This window comes from Dufourea novaeangliae, unplaced genomic scaffold (assembly GCF_001272555.1).
Source record: "Dufourea novaeangliae isolate 0120121106 unplaced genomic scaffold, ASM127255v1 scaffold113, whole genome shotgun sequence".
Lineage (NCBI taxonomy): Eukaryota > Metazoa > Arthropoda > Insecta > Hymenoptera > Halictidae > Dufourea > Dufourea novaeangliae.
Genome location: NW_015373986.1, coordinates 230,844 through 252,178, shown reverse-complemented (window position 1 = coordinate 252,178; position 21,335 = coordinate 230,844). Strand labels below are relative to the sequence as shown.

The 21,335-nt window shown below is 40.7% G+C and overlaps 6 protein-coding genes across 10 annotated transcripts; 2 read left to right on the top strand and 4 right to left on the bottom strand.

Moving 5' to 3' along the window:
• Positions 1 to 1,982: 1,982 nt before the first annotated feature.
• LOC107187392 (procollagen-lysine,2-oxoglutarate 5-dioxygenase 1) lies at positions 1,983 to 12,023 on the top strand. Of its 2 annotated transcripts, none has more exons than XM_015575482.1 (9): positions 1,983 to 2,122; positions 4,927 to 5,155; positions 5,226 to 5,566; positions 5,632 to 6,085; positions 6,162 to 6,389; positions 9,617 to 9,938; positions 10,017 to 10,121; positions 10,305 to 10,451; positions 11,335 to 12,023. In XM_015575482.1, exons 1-9 carry the CDS (start codon positions 2,029 to 2,031, stop codon positions 11,617 to 11,619), a joined length of 2,205 nt encoding a protein of 734 aa, XP_015430968.1. In that variant the 5' UTR covers positions 1,983 to 2,028; the 3' UTR covers positions 11,620 to 12,023. The 2 variants fall into 2 exon arrangements, with proteins under 2 accessions (XP_015430968.1, XP_015430969.1); XM_015575483.1 differs by lacking the exon at positions 1,983 to 2,122 and adding an exon at positions 2,680 to 2,738.
• On the bottom strand, positions 6,433 to 7,385 carry LOC107187395 (immunoglobulin domain-containing protein oig-1-like). 2 transcript variants are annotated; one of them, XM_015575488.1, is made up of 4 exons: positions 7,321 to 7,385; positions 6,992 to 7,180; positions 6,773 to 6,922; positions 6,433 to 6,697 (listed from the first exon to the last, which is right to left on the bottom strand). In XM_015575488.1, exons 2-4 carry the CDS (start codon positions 7,163 to 7,165, stop codon positions 6,539 to 6,541), a joined length of 483 nt encoding a protein of 160 aa, XP_015430974.1. In that variant the 5' UTR covers positions 7,166 to 7,180; positions 7,321 to 7,385; the 3' UTR covers positions 6,433 to 6,538. The 2 variants fall into 2 exon arrangements, with proteins under 2 accessions (XP_015430974.1, XP_015430975.1); XM_015575489.1 differs by having other exon boundaries at positions 6,992 to 7,198; positions 7,321 to 7,366.
• On the bottom strand, positions 8,147 to 9,213 carry LOC107187394 (immunoglobulin domain-containing protein oig-1-like). Of its 2 annotated transcripts, XM_015575487.1 has the most exons (4): positions 9,068 to 9,213; positions 8,746 to 8,955; positions 8,396 to 8,545; positions 8,147 to 8,329 (listed from the first exon to the last, which is right to left on the bottom strand). In XM_015575487.1, the coding sequence occupies exons 2-4, from the start codon at positions 8,932 to 8,934 to the stop codon at positions 8,171 to 8,173; spliced, it is 498 nt and encodes a 165-aa protein (XP_015430973.1). In that variant the 5' UTR covers positions 8,935 to 8,955; positions 9,068 to 9,213; the 3' UTR covers positions 8,147 to 8,170. The 2 variants fall into 2 exon arrangements, with proteins under 2 accessions (XP_015430973.1, XP_015430972.1); XM_015575486.1 differs by lacking the exon at positions 9,068 to 9,213 and having other exon boundaries at positions 8,746 to 9,053.
• Positions 12,024 to 12,025: 2 nt separating the features above from the next.
• LOC107187393 (vacuolar protein sorting-associated protein 37A) lies at positions 12,026 to 15,333 on the bottom strand. The gene is made up of 5 exons (XM_015575484.1): positions 15,109 to 15,333; positions 14,471 to 14,660; positions 14,288 to 14,402; positions 13,675 to 14,208; positions 12,026 to 13,371 (listed from the first exon to the last, which is right to left on the bottom strand). The coding sequence occupies exons 1-5, from the start codon at positions 15,195 to 15,197 to the stop codon at positions 13,025 to 13,027; spliced, it is 1,275 nt and encodes a 424-aa protein (XP_015430970.1). The 5' UTR covers positions 15,198 to 15,333; the 3' UTR covers positions 12,026 to 13,024.
• Positions 15,334 to 15,888: 555 nt separating this feature from the next.
• Positions 15,889 to 17,081, top strand: LOC107187360. 2 transcript variants are annotated; one of them, XM_015575439.1, is made up of 4 exons: positions 15,889 to 16,410; positions 16,484 to 16,619; positions 16,693 to 16,749; positions 16,820 to 17,081. In XM_015575439.1, exons 1-4 carry the CDS (start codon positions 16,073 to 16,075, stop codon positions 16,970 to 16,972), a joined length of 684 nt encoding a protein of 227 aa, XP_015430925.1. In that variant the 5' UTR covers positions 15,889 to 16,072; the 3' UTR covers positions 16,973 to 17,081. The 2 variants fall into 2 exon arrangements, with proteins under 2 accessions (XP_015430925.1, XP_015430924.1); XM_015575438.1 differs by having other exon boundaries at positions 16,693 to 17,081.
• A 4-nt stretch (positions 17,082 to 17,085) lies between these two features.
• Positions 17,086 to 19,594, bottom strand: LOC107187359 (actin-related protein 8). The gene is made up of 8 exons (XM_015575437.1): positions 19,565 to 19,594; positions 19,330 to 19,497; positions 18,673 to 19,164; positions 18,251 to 18,595; positions 18,033 to 18,179; positions 17,541 to 17,760; positions 17,345 to 17,473; positions 17,086 to 17,277 (listed from the first exon to the last, which is right to left on the bottom strand). The coding sequence occupies exons 1-8, from the start codon at positions 19,592 to 19,594 to the stop codon at positions 17,105 to 17,107; spliced, it is 1,704 nt and encodes a 567-aa protein (XP_015430923.1). The 3' UTR covers positions 17,086 to 17,104.
• Positions 19,595 to 21,335: the final 1,741 nt, after the last annotated feature.

Genomic DNA, 21,335 nt, shown 5'->3' with positions numbered 1-21,335 from the left:
CATTAGTTCGGCTCTCGTACCTAACTTAATTACCTACATACACGATAACCCTTATTTCTCGTGCAATTTTTTTTTTTTCATACGGTATACATTTCATGACTCGTGGAACTTTGGTAATTCATGAACGGTGAACACGGTACGAAAAGGCAGATGGTTATTTCAGGAAGTAATGGGGAGAAAAAGACGCATGGTCACGGTGGATAGGCTCTCGCATTCTTTTACCAACAAAAAACTGTGATCCGTTGCGCTTTCGAATTTCATCTCGCCTATAAATGATCCGATCGTTCACCTGGATCGATTTAGTTCTAACAGTTCCTCGGTTACAGTTCGCTTCAGACACGGTTATCTAATTGCACTCGCGGTAACGTTAAAGTAACGGGATATTCTTTTTTTTTTTCCTAGTGCAGTGAATGCTGTATGCATATTTGTTTCATTAATTCTTCATGCCTCGTGCCGTTGAGCATCTGTAAAGTGTGTATAAATTCAGCAAGAATTATTGACTGTAGGATTTGTGCGCAGGGAGCCATGCTGAGCAGAAGGGGATACATTGCGTCGTTTGGTGTTCTGTTATTAAATTACATAAGTCACCTTATGTCAGCCGAGGAAGTTTGTTTCAATTTAAGTCAAGTGGATCGCGAAAATTCGTCGTGCGCATGTGACTCGTCGAGTATATTCGAGGAGATTGTCGACGGACGTTTCAGAAATACAAACGGAACGGGCGATGTTATTCTGAAGGGTGAGTAAAGATGTTCCTGGTTGTAAATAACCGAATTTATTTAATATTTCATTATTTTTGAAGAGATATTAATGACGAACTAATGTACAATATGGTTTCTTATATAAATTGCACAGGTGTAGTTCATAATACATGATAAAGAAAATAACGGGGAAAAAAATTTAAATTTTTGGTATTCTCACGTGACTCGGTTGTACCTACAGTCGATATACAGTTATAATGACATCTTCTATGTATTTCCGGTACGAAATGCAAAGTTCGTCCAGTCGATAACTGTGTCCTATGTGCCTTGAACAACTGTCTGAAGTTTCATTGTCGTTTAAACATCATTGACTGTCATCAACTGTCATTGACAAGGTTCCAACCGTTCCAAAGGTATGGTTAAATTAGTTAATTTCCAACTTACAAAAGTATAAGGATCTATTTAAACTGTTGACATTCTTTCTATTCAATCCTGATATGTACATGTGTACAGACACATGCTATGTTACTGTAACAATGCATCTCAAGACAATTAATTTCTGATTAGTAAAGAATCACCCCCAGAATTCTAATCCAATTCGAAATTATTAGATTAAGATACAGAGAATTGGATATTCGTAAATTGGTACATGTGCGCATTATTTCTCGAGAGATTCTTCATCTGGACAGCAAAGATAGCCGTCATAATATCATAATTAAACCGCTGATAATTTACAAATGACTATTTCCATTATCAATACGTTACAAAAGCTAGATTCAACGTTGAATCCACTTCACTAAAGAAGAAGGTAAACCAACAACTCCATTAACTTTCGTAAAAGTATTTACTTTATTCAGTTTCGGACATGTGCATACACCGTAAACGCATAAAATCCACAGGCCCAAAAAGTTCGAAATCATAATTTAATGTTAATTATAACTATTAACTCATAAATAGTAACATTTTCAAGCCGACGATTTTCTTGCTAGTAAAATAAAACTAACCTATAAAAATACTTTCATCTATTCAAGTACAAGTTGGTGCAACGATGTACTGCAATCGTGGATCGAATCGAAATGAAAACGCGGCTCGTTGTGTTTTCTCCATCATCCGAACAGCTGTTGACTGCTGTAGCCAAGACGTTAAGGCGTGATCGAGGGACCGACGGCGAACGTGCACGTCGAAGATAGTAACTTTCGTCGAAAAAGCGTGGGAGCGTGGGAGCAGCGACGACGAACTTGCGTCCCGCTGTTCGGGGCTTGGATCTTTAGTTGGAACAGTGCGTTCGCCGCGCTCGTGGTCACGTATCGTGGTTCTCGGTCTCTAAAAAATGCGTGAAAAATATGTTGGATGCTGCTTTCTCTGGTGCTTATTCCTCGCGTATCACGTGGTCAGCGAGACACCGTCGACGGTAAATACAAACGGTAAATAGTTTCGTTCCATTCGCCACCTAACCAACAGTTTATTCGTGAAAATCTTCATTCAGATAAACATGAATGAAAACCTTCCCGTTTCGGTGCTGGGAACGACCTAGCTTTTCATCTGGAGCCTTCTACCGATACTCTTCGTCTTGTTGGGGGTTTACTTCACGATCACCACTGTATTATTCACTCTACGAAAGTCATTTTTTTCATCTAGTCAGTGCGAAATTGACGGTCGTAAAATGTTTTGGGTGTACTTTTTTTAATAGTAATAAGGGTAGTGGGGTATTATTCGTGGTTCTTTTGTTTGTGATCGCCCGGTGGGGTTGGGAACGATCTAGCATTTCATAATAGTCTTGTTAGGGGTATACTTCACAATCACAACTGTATTGTTCACTCTAGGAAAGCCATTTTTTTCATAGTTTAGTGCGAAATTGACGATCGTAAAATATTTTGGGTGTATCTAATTTTAATAATTATAAGGGGTAGTGGGGTATTATTCGTGGTTCTTTTTTTGTGGTCGCCCGGGAGGGAAAGTTTTGGGTGCAATGACCTGGAATGGTCGCCAGTCCCTGGATTACCGAAACCAGTTGTTATGCATACCTGAGGATGTTTAGGTGTAAGTCGTATCCTTGCAAAAAGATTACGAAACCGATGTTTGCATATTATTTCTCCGTACGGTCCCGAAGTTTGTCGGTTCATTTCACACACGATTTAGTATCTGTGTGTCGTTCGACCCCTGAAGAAGGTTAGCTGTAACGAAAGTTGGGAATAATTTTTCCCATTCGACAATCTAGTGCCTGAACGTTAATAATTATTGCAATTAGGACGTCGTGAGGTTCGTTTTCGTGAGTACAGTGTCTTCTGTCGTCTTCGCTTGAAATAATGAATACTAGTTTCCTTGGAATTGTTTTATCTCGTTTATCAGGCGACTGGACCAAGAACAGTTGACCTCTTTCAGTCGATTCGTTCACGAGACGTGACATAATTTTACGATGGAATAAGGGAATCGTTTCGCCCGCGTTGCTTCATTGCTCGTCGCCTTACGATACCGAGATTAATGTGCGTCGGCAGAAACGAATGGGAGGGGTTGAGCGCAGCCTCTCTACAGGGTGTCCGATTTCCAACGAAGAAGCTGACGGTGTGTAGTGATATTGCGCTTCGCCTGTCTCTATTCATTCATCAATTTACTAATTTAAAATACTTTTGTGCTCTGGATCATGCAATTACCATGGATTAATAATAGGTTGTCCGTTAATTAATCCCTAGACCGTGGACGTTTATATGAATACACAATTTATAAATGCAATTGCTTGATCGAGCTACTAATTAACAATGAAAATTCACGGGGGTAAATTTGGGTTTCCATTGTATCATTCTGTTTCTGTAATTTCATACCCAACAAAGGTGCATTTTCATTTCACCGATGCACCTCGCCGCATCTTTTAATCAGATGTTCCTAGTTCCCCGTGAGACAGTTACTTCGCCCATATTTATGGGTTTAATTGGAAGAACACGAATTTACAGTTATCACGATGCATTGACCGCGAACACAAACAACAAAAGGAACGTGAATTCGGCTCTTCTGGCTTCTACCGTTCGGTGGATAACTGGATCGAGTGCGTTGGCTCGTTATCTCTACGTTTCCGGTATCATTGCGTTCGCCGCGGATTCCGGATGTACTTTTGTCCGATTCCCGGAATTGATTTTCAAACCAACCGAAATTTGTCCGTTGAGAAATCTGTATATTAAAGAGACAAAATTGAGATTTCTGCGTTACAAGGACGTCGTGAACGAGCGCCCACGCGATCATGCGAAGTAAATATTCCATTTTTCTGTCCTTAATTCAAACAACGATAGAGTTGCGTACCGGGTGTGACCTTTTCTATTTGTCCCATTCTATGGATACGTTCGTGAGCTACATACTTCACCGTTCCGTCGAGAGATGACATGATTCGTGGGCGTAACCGCCGGGGGCTCGTTTATGTTACCATTCCGATCATGATGTCACGATGGAAAAAGTGTAAACGATTCTGGAACTGGTGGCCGAGCGTTGATTTTAATAAAGTACCCGAATATGAGACCCATTTCTTTAAGCACGCATAATTCTCGAGTAAAAATACTTTTATTGAAATACTAGAACATTTATTTAAAATACTAAAATAATATTATAAATTATAATAAAGCAGATAGAGTGCCATCATAATAAAATAGAAATTAAAAGTATAAAAAAATATGAATTCAAAAACTGGTCGCCTAATATGAGACCCAGATTTCATCTTGTCAAAACTTATTTTTTATATCTTTTTTTCACACATTGTGTGTAGTGCATTTTTTGAAATTGGTAACGGAAATAGGCTGGGGTCTCATATTAGGCTACTTTACCCTACGCCAAAAATATACGAGTTCATCGCCAAGTATACGGGAAACCATGTACATAGCATATACACGGTTTTAAACAAAAAAAACACGTTCGAGAGAAAACATATGTATATACACTGACTCCTACGTTCGAAAATGTATTTTTGTACTCTGTAACGCTCACACTTTGGGGGTTTGTAGGGGACCTCAGAACAGGGAATTTTTCTTTTTCTTGAAAACATCCCTTAAGAGTTAATGTATTTTCCTGTATAACTCGAGAACAATGGTGGATATAACAAAATTATTAGAATAAAAATTCAAGGACTTGTTATGCACTGCAAAAGTGTGCAATTAAATTATTAGGGATTTGTTGTTTAAATGAACAAATTGTAGGTTTTAAAGTGCCTATTCTGAATTAAAATTATTGCAAATTTTATGTATTTCAGATGTTCTCGTGTACACCGTTGCCAGTAATGAAACGGACGGTTATAAGAGGTACCTGCGTTCGGTTGACGTCCATGGGTTCCGCGATAACCTGATTGTGCTCGGTTTGGGAGAGCCCTGGGAAGGTGGTAGTATGACCAGTACTGGAGGAGGATACAAGGTTAAGCTTCTGAAGGAAGCCCTACAGGATTATCAAGATGACCAAGATAAAATTGTGCTATTTACAGACAGGTGATCTTCAGTAGTCCTTACACTTAACAGACTCGATTATTCAGTCCTGATACCTATTTTCATCTTTCAGTTACGATGTAATATTCCTGAGTGGCTTAGAGGAGATCATCAACAGGTTCAGGAGAACGAAAGCCAGAATTTTGTTCTCTGCGGAGGGACACTGTTGGCCAGACAGATCATTGGCATCCAAGTATCCTCCTGTAACCCGTGGGAAACGTTTTCTAAATTCCGGCAGTTTCATTGGTTATGCTTCGGATGTCTATGCGATTATAACTTATAATCCCATTAAAAATAAAGACGACGATCAGCTGTTTTATACTAAAGCGTATCTCGACGTCACTTTAAGGGAGCAACATAAAATTAAATTGGATCACAAGTCCGACATATTTCAGAATCTCTACGCTGCTGTAGGTACGTAAAGGTGGTCTAGCTTCTCCGATAAAATCCCGCCTAACTGACGGAATTTCTGTTGACAGCCGACGTGGAATTGAAGTTCGAAGGTGGAAAAGCTTCTCTTATGAACACTGTGTACAACACGGAACCTTTGATACTCCATGGCAATGGTCGCAGCAAGTTGTCCTTGAATTCGTTGGGTAATTACTTGGCCCAGGCTTGGAACCCTGAAGAAGGATGCGTGATGTGCTGGGAAGAGACAATAGAGTTGGATAAAACATTACCTGAGACGTATCCAGTTTTAGTAATCGCGATATTCATTGAAAGGCCAACTCCGTTCTTGGAGGAATTCTTCATGGATGTGTACAAACTGTTGTATCCGAAATCGAAACTGCATCTGTTTGTCCACATCAACGTGAAGTACCATCAGGACACCGTGGATAGGTTCATGAGGAAGTACGCGACAGAATACAGAAGCAGCAAGCAGATCCTTGCCAGCGACCGTGTTGACGAGGTCGACGCAAGAAACATTGCCATGTATGTGCGAAAGACTTATCTCGAGGCGAATACCTGTTAGCATTTTCGTTGCTTTTAAACAAATACTGTTCCATAGGGATTATTGCTTGTTGAAGGAATGCGACGGATATTTTTCCATTGACTCGGTCGCTCACCTGGACAACGATTACACGCTGAAACTTCTGGTGGAACAGCAACGTGGAATCGTCGCGCCGTTGCTGGTCAGGCCGTACAAAATGTGGAGCAATTTCTGGGGCGCGATTATGGATGACGGATTCTATGCAAGGAGCTTCGACTACATGGAGATCGTGAAGAATGAAAGAAGGTGAGGGAGTTTAGTGTAGAATTAAATGCTTCACCTCCGTCGCTATAAACTGCATTTATTACCCAACTCAGAGTACAGAAGCTATACATTCTAAGAATTGTGCCATAGTTTTAAACAGTTGGTCTATAATTACTGGAGAAAACGTAAAGTTAATCGAAAGCGATGGAAAAGTCAGTTTTGAAGGATCTACGATCGATACTGTACATATTATCGGCGGAGCACTCGTACACCCCGGCATCCATTTGAGTCGCAGGATCGATCTCTAGCTTCGATTTCACTTTATCCGGTCCCATTTGCCATTCGTGTACCTGTACATCAAACGTTCGTTGAATCGCAACAATTCACGACTTACTATTCATCAATTTAGGATCGAATATACATACATGCAGGTAATGATGACTGTAAATCTCAGCGCCGTCCTTGAACCATGTGATGTGCGGTCGTGGATTTCCACGTGCAACACAGAGAAAGGCGATCTTGTGGCCCAAAACGTACTCCAAGTCGAAGTGCGACGCCAACAGTATCTTTGCACCCTGGACAGATATTTTGGAAACAGACCAGTCAAGAAATGAGAACTTGCTTCATCTATGAGATCTACCTACATTGTTGTTGTTGTAGTACTGATCACTCTCTGGATCACGGTATTTCCCTGTTATTGGCAGACCTATCTGGAGACGCGACCTAGTTTTGCCTCTGGTACGTCCTCTACGTCCAAGACTCTCTTGACTGTTCAGCAGCAGAATTATCAGCAACGACAGCATCATGGAGCGTGGCATGACTTCGAGACAACACTTTGAGAAGAAAATCAACTAGAAAGTAATTGGGGGAGTGAGACTGGGATACAGTTTGGGTGTTTTTGATCAAACGTTGGATTCTGGCCTTCAAGGATAGAGGGACACTATTCGAAATACTGCACTGTGCAGATACTCACCGAGCAATGATGATAATCTAACTGACAGCCACCTAATCATTACTCCCCCAGTGTCCTCTCCTATCTATTACAAACGTATAGGTAGATACTGGTGAACGCTGCACTCGTATGGCGTATACGTGAGCTGATTACTCCTTTGACACCTATTGCATGTCGGTCATCGATGCATTTTAAATCTGTTCACTCGATGATCGTTAAATGCAAGCCCGTATACAAACAATTTAGAGTCAATTGATAAGAGACAGAGGTAGTCTCCTAAATTCCTAAAATCGGTCATTTTTGTCGAATAACCTTCTTCACCTTTTTGAAATTTATCTGGAAATCTGATTTTGAGCAGATTCCTATAAAATTTGAATTCTTTTTTTTTTAGGGGAATCTTTTAATAGTTTGCTGATTTATCACATGGATCTGCGACGATGAACCACTTTCAGTGTGTTTTACGCCTCGCAGACCAGACGTGTGTGCCACCCTTATGAGAGTCAATTGTGATTTAATGAACGAGAGCTGGGGGAACGCTGCATTTCCAAGTGTGCCGTCACGCGTTGAAATTCTTAGTAACGATGGAGCGTGTGTATGTGTATATGTCGAAGAAAGCAACCGAGCATAGTAACCGATCCGTAGTTAATTACAGTTACATTTTAATTGAGCAAATTATCAGTGGACAGATCTTACGGTGGCGTTACTCATCAGTTTTCAGAAACGATTATTTACATTCTCTTTTTTTTTTCCGTATGAAAGAGTTAGTTACCAATTACCTTACCAAAGATATTTTCTAAAATCGAAACATTTGAAATCTCGTTATCGATTAACCATCGTATTGCACGCAAAACTTTTTATTGAAACCAATATTTTAGTAAGTGATCATGACGTAATCTGTCCTGAAGCCACGTCGATCGACGGCATACTGATTGTCCGCTTGACACTCATAGTATCCAGCGTCCTTTTGCGTGGCAGGATCGATTTCCATCTTTGATTTCAACGTATCGTTGCCCACAGGCCACTCGTGGACCTGCAAAAGGAATATTTTCAAATATTAACACTCTTTCTACTGTTTAGAGTCGAGTGGCAAAAGTACCTGAAAGAATTTGTGATGGTACAGCTCGATTCCATCCTTGAGCCAAGTGATCGCAGGCCTCGGATACCCGGTGGCCATACAGACAAACGTGATCTTCCTGCCCAACATGTAATCCAATTCAAAGTGGGACGCTTTCACTATTCTCGCACCCTGTAACATTCGGACATTGTAACGCCGAAGCCGAATCTCTGCTTAGCTTCTGTTGTCTCTGTTTTGATTGGTTTCACAGGGGGACTCCCCCAATGGTGGGAATAACGCCGTTGCTCGTGTCGCGTTCATCGAAGGATTATTGTAGTCCAGAAAAATTGCTACCACTTGTACAAAACATCCGCAGTATATATTGGACTCACGTCTTTGTGCTCGTAGTAGTTTGCGCTGGCTGGATTTCGATGAGGAATCAAAATCGGCATCCTCGACTTGTACACACGTCCGCTACGTCCTCTGCTGCTACCTCTGCCACCTCCGCCTTTCGCTGCGTCTGTGCCGATCGTCAGCAGACCGATGAAGAAGAACAGGCACAGAAGTCTGCATCTCGTCATTTGTCGCGGTGGTCAGAATATCTCATTTAATCAAGCGTCGACCATACAAGAGTTCACATATAAAGTATAAATTTACACATAAGTAAAGAAAATTACACAACCATATAAGAAATTACACACTATCGGTTGCTACTTTATTGTAAAAGAAGCGCGACAGGAACTGATCCGACAGCAGACACCACTTCTGTCAAGTGTGGCCAAGTAAGATCGGCGGCTTTGGGTTCCTTCTGCAGCCTAAAATATAAATGGGGACTGTGCTCGATCAGCTTGCTGTCACTGGTGACAGAGTTATGAATCTCAATTGGATAATTTCTGCATAACCCATTGCCAGTGTGTTCATCGGCCAATCACGGCATTAGAACGGATTGCCTTACAAAATATTTAACCGACGACCTCTTGAAAAACAACATTGTCTCTCATGGCTGGGCTGAACTCGGGCTGTATCGGTCTCCCGTGGCCCTACGCATCTGATTCCTTCGCTGGCCTTGTGATCTTCTGAGAACGCCAGAGCGCGCTGATACCCACACATAGTGGCGTTTGTTGAATCAGAAATGATACCTCAATTTCAATATTTATTTAATAGAACGGGGGTGTTCGGAGCAGGATGTTTAAGAATCAATTTGGATAAGGAGTCTCATTAATTTTTGGAAATAACAGTCTTTTTTTTTTTCTTTGTTTCTAGGGGACTCTGGAATGTACCCTTTGTCAGTAACTGTTACTTGATTAACGCCACGTTGATTAGGAACAAAGCGACTCGTCCATCGTACTCTGAACGAGATTTAGATACAGACATGGCCTTTGCCCACGCAAACAGAGAACGATCTATCTTCATGTATGTCAACAACAGGGTGGACTTCGGGCATCTCGTTAATCCAGATAATTACGACATTTCCCTGACCAATCCGGATCTGTACCAGAACCTGGACAATAAGTTGGATTGGGAGAAAAGATATCTCCACGAGGATTATTCCGAGAACTTTAATCCTGAAAAAACTCCCGTGCAGGTGAACCTCCGTAAATTCATTTCGAATTCTTATCCCTTAAACAGAAAAATTCTTAATAAGTTCAATATTTCCTTGTAGCCGTGTCCAGATGTGTATTGGTTCCCAATAGTCAACGAAAGGTATACAAAGGAACTGGTGGAGGTTATGGAGGCGTATGGGAAGTGGTCAGACGGGACAAATAATGTATGATAATTCATTAGTTTCTGTATTTTACTTCACGATTGGTTAAGCAGATAGATCTCAGGTGTAACCGTCACAGTTTGAAAACTTGAACATTCTCGGGAGTTTTAGAGTTCGGGAAGAACAGTGCAGAAATGTTATTCTGATCGTTATTATTACATGATAAGACGTTGATTTGTTCAACAGGATCCCAGGTTATCGGGTGGTTACGAAAACGTGCCAACTCGTGACATTCATATGACACAAGTGAACTATGAATCTCAGTGGCTATACTTCTTAAAGGAGTACGTTAGACCTTTGCAGGAGTTCGTGTTCACCGGATATTTCCACGACGTAAGGGCATCAAATTACCTCCTCTAATGCATGCATTGATCATTTTTAGGATCCACGTATCGACGGTGGATACGAAGCCGTCCCAACGCGAGACGTTCATATGAGACAAGTCGGCCTCCACGAATCTTGGTCAGACTTTCTGATCGAATATGTCGGCCCCTTGCAAGAACACGTTTTTGTAGGCTACTACACGAGCGTAAGAGTCACCAGAGACCCTAAAAGATTCGGGAATATTCTTATTTGGTTGCACAAAATCACTTGGCACCTGTACATAGAAATTCCACCTCTGTGCTTTTTCTTGTTTATCAGTCGCACCCAGAGACCCTAACTATTCTATCGATAATTGTTATCGGTAACCAAAGCAAAATTTTGATTATTTATAATGGTAATTCGTAACCAGAATAGTTAAAAATCCATATTTTTTATTCACGTCATGATTAGAAAAATTTCTTCGGGACTTATTAATATCTGGTTTCCATTTAAATAACAATGACTTATTACTCAATGATTTTCTTCCAAAAAATATTAAAAATGTTATTTTTGGTCTCTGGTAGCACCGCTTTCTGGTGACAGGCTTCGTATTCTTTCTCTTCCAATTGCATATCAAATGATCACATAAAGGTGTTGAACATACAGTGAGGCAATAAGCTCTGCGAGACCATGAACAGAGGTTTGGATAGTAGCCAACAGAGGGTATACTTCTTCTCCTTTCAAATAATTTCTGATTGAAGCCAATTCTGAAAATGTTTAGAAAGCTGAACTTGATTCTAGAACCGAGGAACCTTCTGTCCAGGGGCACACTGGGTTTATAACATCACTGTATTATTTACCTACAAGTATACTCGCCTCGTTCAACAATTACCTCTTTGTTAAATATCAACAGCCACCTCGTGCTCTGATGAACTTCGTCGTGAGATATCGCCCAGACGAACAACCATCCTTGAAACCACACCACGACAGTTCTACCTATACGGTCAACATAGCTTTGAACAGGGCGGGGGTAGATTACGAGGGTGGAGGCTGCAGATTCATTCGGTACAATTGTTCCGTGACGGATACCAAACCTGGCTGGATGTTGATGCATCCTGGAAGGCTTACACATTATCATGAGGGGCTGAGAGTAACAAATGGCACTCGATACATCATGATTTCGTTCGTTGATCCTTGATCAGCTGTACAGGTTATAGGACATTGTCGATAATAATTGAAACATGGGAATGTATTATCATTAGGAATGAGAAGGAAACCGTGTGTAGATAGTGTCTAAATGTGGCCTCGAATAATTCTTGTCGTTCGAGACCATCTGCATGCGACAAGAATCGTTTAGAGCTGTATGTACACACATGTTAACCTATCGAGTAGCAATGTTTATCGAAATTAATCGGGAATTTAACGGTCGAAGTGAATTACAAACTTGCTTAAGGAAAAAAAAACCACCTGTCTCCCTCGGTAATGTTATTTTTCTAATACGAGAATAGACCACACGGAAGAAATTAGTAATCGTAAGTGTTTGTACGGAAATAAAAACTATTAGGTTGCATTTGTACTCGTACATTGTCTCTTGGTAAGATACCAGCGAAATAATTCGTTAACGACATCGTTTGAATTCACATTTTCCTTGTTTCTTTTTTTTTTATTAAAAACTCGTTTGAACCATTCTTAAATTATTTACAACTTACGATGCTCTACATAATTATCTTCACATTTGTAACTTCGTTTCGACGAATCGCAAGCCGTGTTTTTTTAATGACGGATAAACGATCCAACTAGTGAGAGGATTACATGTACACCATAGTTATGTTTCTTTTTTTGTCTCTTATTTTTTTTTATAGAAAAACCAAAAGCATTTTCGCATTCCTCAGATTTCGCGCTTCTATACAATTTCAAGTATACGTTACGTAGTAGGAACAATCCTTAGGATAAGTAATTATGTTTAACACACCACCGAATAGCAAAACTTTGGAAAATCGATATTCTGTAATTCGTGCTCGTTTCTCTTTCTCGCGCACCATTTTTATTTACACGGTAAAAAAACGTGCTTCATCGGAGTGTGGATGTCGGTGCAGTTTTGTAACACATCGCTGCACAAACAGCTATATATATATATATATATATATACTTGATTCCATTCAACAACCACTTTCTGTACGGAAAGATAAGTACATTTAAAATCAACTCAAGCGTTTTACATACAATGCGTAGTTTCTCTCTCGGTTTCGGAACCGGCACACAGTTCTTTTCTCCCTCTCTTCCTTCTCGTTTCTCCAACCGAATCCTGCCTAACGATTCATTCGGAATGTCGTGAACACAATCGAACTAATTTCGATGAGCAGCACAAATACATGTAACAAGCGGTGACGTAACGTAGCGATACGTTACGAAAGTGTTCTCTGCCAGCGAGTGCCTTCTGCCATAATATAGAATATTTTTTTTTTTGGTAAACACGAATGCCATTCGAATTCACAGTGTCGTTTAATTTAACTAGGCGTTATTTACAGATTGTTCGATTCAATAGAAAAAAAGAAAAAAAAACTCGTGGTTACACACAGCTGTATGTGGTGTGTGTATATGCTTTAATAACCAGCCCGTTTCAATTCGTTCAGCTGATGCGCGAGCTTCTCCTCTTTAGTCCTTCTCGCCTGACCTAGCTTCCTGCATTCTATGTACGTGCTCAGGAAACGTTCCACGTCTATTTTCCTGTTCAGGAAATCCTCAGCGATTCTCTCGCTTTCCTCGTGACTCTCGTCCGCTCCCTTTCTCAGGCATTCCTTTATGTGATCCGGGGTGAACACTTCGGACAGATTGTTGTATCGTTGTATCAGCTGATCGTATCTGGCCTTCAGTGCAGCAACCGTCTGCACTTTGTTCGCCACGTCAGACTGCAATTCTCTAAGCTCGGGTTCTTTGGCTACGTTGGTCTCTGAAAACAACAAAAATTAGTGGTAACAAAGAGGATGCTCCCAATGGCAACTTACAGGGTAGTAGCACCGACGAGGCATAAGAATAGACTTTTCATCTTATGGGAATTGGTGGGCCCACCTAAATTGTAGTACCGACACCTTAAAAAGCCTGTGATTTGCCGGTTGCACTAAAATGGAAATGGGGCGACGTCGTCTCAGAAAAAGTCAGCCGAAAAAATACATTGGATGAAATTTCCTACTCCTACACCTCGTCTGTGGTAGTAATTATTGAAATTGCTCTTGATCTACTGAAAGTACATTACCGGCAGTTTTTTGGACCCAATCGATTGCATCGTCGATGGCCGCGTTAACGTTTTTCAGTTCGGAATGTTTCTCTAAAAATTCGTCCAGCCTATCCTCGTCCTCGCTGAGTCGCTTCAATTCCTCGTTGCTCAGACTGTTCAGCTCTGGAAACAGGTCGCTCTGCGGAGCTTTAGTCGGCATCTGACTGGGCAACGACTGCTGATGATAATTCGTGTTAGAGTAATGGGAATTCATGTACGACCCTTGTTGATTCGATTTGTATGTGGTCGTTGGATCTGTGTTGTGAAGCGACCTGCTTCGCGAATCGGAGACATTGTACGCGGCTGAGTGTTGCGACGACGAGCCGAACTTCGTGTGGCTGTCTGTGGAATACTGACTGCTTGAATTGCTGTGATTGTAATTGAAAATACAAGAACTTGCGCTGGCGGACGAGAATTGTGGGAACTGCGTGGTATAGTAGGAATTGAACGACGTGGCTGGGATGTCTGGGTAACGTTGCAGGGTGTACGATGGAGAATTCCTTCCTTGTAGATCTGTAATCATGTATAAAATTCATCAATATCATCATGATCGTACCCATTCAGTCCTTCGGTCACTTCTCTGGACATTCACCTCTATGCGATTTAATGGATCCTGGAGATATGTCCTCCAACAATTGAGGAGGATTCTTACTGAACTCTCTGATGATAGCTTGAACAACTCTACCTAGATCACTGTGTACTGTAAACTAATACACAAAAAGAACAGTGTTTTTGTGGTTCCAACAAATAGAAAGGTCAACGAGAAGAGTCTTACGTTAAGCAGCCCTGGTGCACTTGTGATTTCACTGTGTTCGTTGCACCATGGATGGTTTATTGGAGGAGACACACGAAGCACTGGCTTTTCCAGTGGAAACTCCGGTGACAAAGAGACCATAATAGCCATTCGCCTTTCCCCAGCATTGAATTGTACCTGGTACTCCATATCCTCCCGTAACTCCACCACACTGAAATATTACTATAATAATGCGAGTAATTCTTTCAATCATACTGTACTTTTAACCCATGATTCCGTCGAAAAGACCAACACGAAAAAAGTAATTAAGAAACAACCCGTGATCAGTGTTATTGAAATATTGGAGTTATTTTGTGAAATGAACGGCGAGTACTTCGAAAATATTTGAAAAAACAGGGCGTGTGCCAAGAACGATGATATTATTAATTCTCGCGCGAGGCAAAGGTCCGTAACGCGATTAACAGCTACTTGTACGAATTGGTCCATTGTTCTCTGAGCGACGAAAAACTTACGGTCGTGTACTTTGACGACTCAATAATTCTTATAAATCACTAAACTCGCCTATCTAACACAGTGTTCTGGTCGTGAAAAGACAGATTCATCAGGGCGATTGAGGTTAAACGAGGAAGAGGTTACGGTTAATTCTTGCGTTCCCTTACTTGTCGTTGAAAATTTTCAACGTGTCGATCTGCCGTTTTCTCTTGACTGCGACATTCTCATTTTCGCCACGGAATATTCGCGATATCATTTAAAAGCGTGGAGTGTAGATAAAACATTCGCTTATTCTTCGACCTCCCTGTCAAAGCAACCATCCAGCAGAACAGCTGTTTCCTCGGCCCTCTCGTCGAACTTCCAGGAGGGGACTCGCGATCTCGTCCTACACTATAGGGTGATTCAGAACTCCTAATGAATTGGACAGCGCAACAAAAGAAATATTTTTGTCTGTAAACATATAGTGGGGAGAACAAAATATTCGTAGGCCAATGGATGTGATCAACTAACAGTACTATACATAATGTATAATTCAGATAATTCTACCTCAACTCCACCACGTACATCACACTTTTCGTTCGCATATTTTACATGAATACGTATATTAATTTTTATTGAGAATACTTTGCAAATGCATTGTTTTTATAGAACAAAGTTCTGGAAAGAAAACTTGGAAATTTGGTACATTTCTTAGAATTCCTTTTATACATGGCTTCCTAGATCAATCAAGAGTCTGACATGTATATTGAAATTTCAACAGGATTGCGGTGTATTAATAAAGATCTGATAAATGACTCTATAGAGGTATTTTATTAATGTGAACGATCTTTTAATGGCACTGCGCACAAAGGGTTGCATACATTCAGAGGCAAAATACCTCCAATCCGATCACCTACTCTCAGGAGACCATCATTGAACTGTTTGCATACATTCGGGGCACTAATCGTTGCACGAGTTGCATATTTTCAGGAGCTTTCCAGTGACAAGTGACCAGCAAAGCCATATCTATTTACGTACATACTTACATATTTATACAATATACATTCCTTCGTGTAGAATGTATACAAATGATATAAGGTTCATTTAATGATATAAAATTTGGCCGGTTCAACGTAGTGAAAAGTATCCACAATGGAATACACTTTGGAGGACGCTTTCGAAGCTCTGAAAGATGCAAAGCGGGAACGCGTGCAACAGATAGAGGAATTACTGGACGAAATATCCAAGGTAGATCCGATAACTTTCAAACAGACCAGCAGTCCAGAGGAAATAAGTACGAAACAGCATAAGTTATGCCAGAGTTTACTGACGGAAATTCTGCAGGAGGAACCCAAAGATTATCCTTTTCCTAAAACGTCCGATTTACATGTCGAAGCTCTGACAGAATTGCAGGAGGAGGTTAGAAATGCTGAAGCACTCCATGAAAGTCTGAAAGAACGGCTGTCAGCTATAGAGGAAAATGTCTCCTAGTGCGTAAAGGAACAAGTATTTTATAAATGGTACGACGAGGGGTTGACAAAGGGTCTGTTGCTTTTGTTGCAGTTTAGAGAATAAAAAATTGGGACTGGAGAAAATGGAGCAAGCCTATTTAGATCATGTTGAACTGAATACAGACAGGTCCTATGTTACAGAACATGTTATAACTAAACGCATGTTTAACGAAGTAAAGACGGATTTGGTAAGTTAAGGAAATATATATATCAAAATGTTATATTTATGTCAGATTCAATCGATTACATTTCAATTTACAGGATCAGCTAATCACCAAACTTTTTCCGGATAACCAAAATGTCAGAGTCTTCCTGGCGGTAAAAATTCAACTGTATTTTTGTGTCAACGGATTGTTTTTACAATGGACTTACATAAATAAATTTTCAGGATTTAACTGCTTCGTACGCGAAAGGCGGAAATGCAATGTACGTGCACCTCAGATCAGATGTCCTAGACTTTGCATCGTTCTTGGTTATGAGCGATATGGCTATGCATCACAGAAATGATAAAAATAAGATCAGATTGATGGACATGTTGTGACACACGAATCGTATCTTAAGCTCGAAAAATATAAACGGATCTTGTATAGTATTCAATGCTATACAGTATACAGTTATAAAAAATTAATCTTCTTTTTTCATTGCATTTACAATACATAGATCCTTGAAAGTTTCACCACATGAAGGGCGCTCTCTCCCTCAAAACTCGAACGCCTATGTGTTCCCATTCTTGCCGACCAATCCACAATTCTTGTGCAGACTCTAAACAACTCAGAATCGCAGCACCCTTCCACGCTGTCATACCTGGATCCATTTCTTTGGGCTGCGTTATGATATCCAGCTGCTCTGCAATAATTCAACAGAAGTACACTTGTTTTGAATCCATGTCTTGCAAGAGGTGCAATAAACCTACCGGCTCTGTACATGTACGGAATCTGAAGAGAAATACGATTGTGAAGCCACATTCCAATACCCTGGAACTTCATTCCTGATCCCACGACAAGCACGCAGCTGTACATCTTTCGTTTTAGATCATCAGTGGCTACAGAATCGTAATAATGTTACATTAATCCGGTTTCATTAATAATCACTGTGAAATAATTACGCACGACATCGATCGATGCTCTGCAATACGGCATGATCAAGGCCCAACAACTGTTGCGGACCGACCACGAAATCACGCGGAGCATCAAGGTCACGGTTAGACAAAGTAATCGGAGCTGAATCTACAGCATCCACCACTACTTCTTCTTCACCTCCCGCTGTTGGAACAGCTGCTTCCTCTTGCAGCTCAGACGTTTGTTCCAGATTCTCTTTCATGCCCCTCCTCTGCAACAGCCACATCGATCTCTTAGAATTAGACTGCGGATTTTTATACAAATTCACATTTTCGAAGGTTGTTCATAAAAACAAAAACAAAAGTGGGAATTTCTTCTTTTACATATCTTATTGGGCTCAAAAGGAAATAGAAAACTCGTTGCATCTGACGAATGTTTTGTCCTTCGTTGTATTTCACAGATACCTAATAGGCTGTAAATGCATAAAGTCCGCAGTCTACTTATAATTAACTGAAATCGATAAATCCGTATCTCTTGACTCACACTTGTCTCCCTTAAATAGTTCTCATCGTGTGGATCCTCTGGATCTCCCATTGATCTCTTCTGTATGTGTACACTGTGTGTTCCAGTGACTTTAAACAATTCCGGTTGAAACAAACTCAGAGGTGCTACCAAGCATTCGTCGCCCACCTGGAGAAAATAGTTAATTAGATTCCTAGAGATTTTAAGGTTCTCGATTGGCTAGCTGGTTCTATCTGTACCTGAAGAGTATACTTTTCTGTCTGTTGCTTGGGTTTCCTAACGACAAATGTCTTTTCCTGCGAGCCACACACGTTTAGATCAACGTGACAAAAGTCTTTCTTCAGCTGATTTAGAAGTAATGCGTCCAACTTGTTCGACGGATCGCACGACTTGTATGGAAATGCACATTTCTGAAGCAACCAGAAGAAGGTTTGCGTTATATCTCCCCCGCCGTAATCCATACGCACTCTCGTGTTCCTATGAGAAATTCCATCCTCCACGCAAGAAACCGATGTTTTCTGATCTCCGACATCAACCACACAGGCATATCCTAATCCTGCGCCGAATGTGGCTGCCACGTGATCCTGTTAAAAAATAACAAAAAAAAATAAAATTACAGTTGATGTAAAATCACATGATCTAACTTATCACAATTGCTGACCTGCAAGAGGAAACATGCTCCGAATCCAATATCACAAAGCATCAAGGTTATTAACTCCTTCAAGTATTGTCTGTTATAAATATCTGGTATTATCAGAACTGCTCTGTAATGTTTCAAGTCTCTCAACGGAATGTCCATCTTCTCTGCAAGAACATACTCCCAAATTGTTTTTAAATCAGCCATTACAGCTCTTAAACTGCCGCCAAGGCCTGTATGAACGTTAAGCTCTCCTCTCTTGTACGGGAAGTGGATGTTGAAATTATCATCTGGATTCAAAGATAATACATCGTCCCCAACCACTATATCTTTATTAGTCTTTATCCATTCCACGCTACACGGCGAAGATACTTCCGGATTTGATCTGCGATTGAAGGCAGCAATCTGCTGCGGTGGCGTGGCGTATCTTCGTCTTCCGTCGGATTGGAGGCAGGATTGCAAGGTGTGGGAGACTTGCAGACGTGACTCTTCCATTGCTTGCGTTAGTTCCTTTGTCTACTAAAAGCAGTGAGACTTAAAACACCTTGTTACAATGTTATTCACGACGTGACTGTAGATTTTATGCATTTATGAAACAGAGACTTTAATAATACTTAATAAAGCCAGTATTTTATTCTCCATTTAGTGGATAAATTAAGAAATCTGCATAAACAGCCTTACTCGTGGGACAGCTGGTGGTAGTAAACTATCTTTGTACTCTAATCCACCAGGTAAACGTCTTCTCGCGACAGCGTTGAGTATGGTACAAGGGTTCAAGTCCGACGCTCGACCCATCCTGAGATACATAGATCCAGGATGAATTATAACAATGGTTTGCGCTTGAATTTGCTAAAAGACATGATTCATTAAGCATATGTTGCTACTCAATGATTAACACAGTAATTTAAACTATTACCTCTGCACATGATTCTTGAAAAACCGGCATGATTAAACAATATATATAAACGTTTGTTATTCAAACGATAGGTTATGTATACGTTTGACTGAACAAATACTGAGTTCATGAATGAAATTCTTCTTCGAGTTCGTAACCTCAGCCACTTTCACATATGGTTTTAATGTTTATGTTCATTGTATTTCATTTGTTATTATGTATATAAAAATTTTCAAGAGCCTTAGATTTAATAGAACATGACTCCTATTCTCCATAATTTACAAACTCTCTGTCATTAATTAATATTCTATTACAAGTCAAGAATCCAGTATAAACTTCCATTATCTCCTCATACTAAACTCATTCATCATAACGTTTGTTTATAATTATAATCGTTTATTAATTATTTTTGAACGAATCATACATAGGTTAGGTTTGCATAATAAGTAAGACAAAGAGAATACTGCTAGGGACAAATAGATCATTCGATTTATTTGTCCCTAGCTTTTTTCGACCGGTGGCGCCACCCGTGGCGAATCGCTGAAACTGTTAGCCATATAATTGGCTAGTAGTTTCAGCGATTCGCCACGGATGGCGCCACCGGTCGAAAAATAGTGGTACTCCGCGATTAAATGCGATTTTAACAGTGTTCCGGTCGTTTATTGTTATTTTCAATGACAGGAGATTAATTTACGTTCTTTCAGCTTCAAACTGAATGCTTGATCAAGACGTAACTTGTCCATAGAACGTTGGAAGAGCTATTTAAAGTGAACTAAACGGGGTACGCATCGCGATATAAAGTGTCAACCGTTGCAAATAAAGGGCGATTTTAACAGTGTTGTGGTCGTTTATTGTTATTGCCACTGACTGGAGATTAATCTACATTCTTTCAGCTACAAGTCGTGTGCCTGGTCAAATCAAATGCTGTCCATATAACGTCGTGAGACCTGTCTAAATATGAAGTAAACAAGGAGTGCTTGAGGTGACCCAGTAACTTCATCCATGTTTCCGGGGCTCTGTGATCCCGCGATCTCACCCCGCGGTGTGCCGGCGCCGCCCCAGAGGGTTCTATGACCCCACGGTCTCACCTCACGGGTCTCTGGTTTACTACACAAACAAACTACTGCCTACATGTTTTAAACTTGGGCTGTAGTAGTATCTGCAGAAACAGCCATGGTTGCTGGGGTTATTATCCAATTTGTTCACGGGAACACGCACAAGCGTCAGTCCCAATTCGACAGTTGCACGAGCAACATGCGACCGAGCTCGAGAGTTGTACGAGCAACAGCGATAAAGGATCACCTTTCAAATGTGTACTGACGCAAGCCATTTCAGTACCGTTCATTGTCCCGTAATCCACATGTAATGACAACAGATCGAATCCGGCAAAGGACTACTGCAAATTATTACACACATCTATCGCATACTCATGAAACATTAAACGGAAAAGTATATATTTTTTCACTTAACTACAAGACAATTTATTCTAAATGCATCGTTAATGGATTTCATTCGTTTTTATATCTTGCCTTACACTTGTATATTTGTAACAGATAAATTCAGAATAGATGTAGTTTCATAAGTAGTTCCGGGGAATAAGGGATTCCGGGAATCGGGTGACGTCACGGCGTGCGAGCGAGAGCGGTAGAGCGAGCCGCGGTATCGGTGCTCTCCGTCGGTGTTGACGGGTGCCGAGGAATTTCGGTGGTCTATGGGAGGGAGGTGTGCGAGCGAGAGAGTACGGTAGAGCGTGCCGAGTATCGGTGCTCTCCGTCGATCCAACGCGCTAGTG

Excerpts from the sequence above, each read along its gene's own strand:
- LOC107187392 (XM_015575482.1), top strand. The coding sequence starts at position 2,029 with ATGCGTGAAAAATATGTTGGATGCTGCTTTCTCTGGTGCTTATTCCTC. Across the intron at positions 6,086-6,161 it reads GACGCAAGAAACATTGCCAT|GGATTATTGCTTGTTGAAGG; the intron begins GTATGTGCGAAA and ends ACTGTTCCATAG. Across the intron at positions 9,939-10,016 it reads CTGAAAAAACTCCCGTGCAG|CCGTGTCCAGATGTGTATTG; the intron begins GTGAACCTCCGT and ends ATTTCCTTGTAG.
- LOC107187359 (XM_015575437.1), bottom strand. The coding sequence starts at position 19,594 with ATGCCGGTTTTTCAAGAATCATGTGCAGAG. Across the intron at positions 19,498-19,564 it reads TTCAAGAATCATGTGCAGAG|CAAATTCAAGCGCAAACCAT; the intron begins GTAATAGTTTAA and ends CATGTCTTTTAG. Across the intron at positions 17,474-17,540 it reads GCAGAGCATCGATCGATGTC|CCACTGATGATCTAAAACGA; the intron begins GTGCGTAATTAT and ends ACGATTCTGTAG.
- LOC107187393 (XM_015575484.1), bottom strand. The coding sequence starts at position 15,197 with ATGATATCGCGAATATTCCGTGGCGAAAATGAGAATGTCGCAGTCAAG. Across the intron at positions 14,403-14,470 it reads GTGCACCAGGGCTGCTTAAC|TTTACAGTACACAGTGATCT; the intron begins GTAAGACTCTTC and ends TTTGTGTATTAG. Across the intron at positions 14,209-14,287 it reads ATCCATTAAATCGCATAGAG|ATCTACAAGGAAGGAATTCT; the intron begins GTGAATGTCCAG and ends ACATGATTACAG.
- LOC107187395 (XM_015575488.1), bottom strand. The coding sequence starts at position 7,165 with ATGCCACGCTCCATGATGCTGTCGTTGCTGATAATTCTGCTGCTGAAC. Across the intron at positions 6,923-6,991 it reads AGTACTACAACAACAACAAT|GGTGCAAAGATACTGTTGGC; the intron begins GTAGGTAGATCT and ends ATATCTGTCCAG. Across the intron at positions 6,698-6,772 it reads ACAGTCATCATTACCTGCAT|GTACACGAATGGCAAATGGG; the intron begins GTATGTATATTC and ends TTTGATGTACAG.
- LOC107187360 (XM_015575438.1), top strand. The coding sequence starts at position 16,073 with ATGGAATACACTTTGGAGGACGCTTTCGAAGCTCTGAAAGATGCAAAG. Across the intron at positions 16,411-16,483 it reads ATAGAGGAAAATGTCTCCTA|TTTAGAGAATAAAAAATTGG; the intron begins GTGCGTAAAGGA and ends CTTTTGTTGCAG. Across the intron at positions 16,620-16,692 it reads ACGAAGTAAAGACGGATTTG|GATCAGCTAATCACCAAACT; the intron begins GTAAGTTAAGGA and ends TTCAATTTACAG.
- LOC107187394 (XM_015575487.1), bottom strand. The coding sequence starts at position 8,934 with ATGACGAGATGCAGACTTCTGTGCCTGTTCTTCTTCATCGGTCTGCTG. Across the intron at positions 8,546-8,745 it reads ACTACTACGAGCACAAAGAC|GGTGCGAGAATAGTGAAAGC; the intron begins GTGAGTCCAATA and ends CGAATGTTACAG. Across the intron at positions 8,330-8,395 it reads ACCATCACAAATTCTTTCAG|GTCCACGAGTGGCCTGTGGG; the intron begins GTACTTTTGCCA and ends TTCCTTTTGCAG.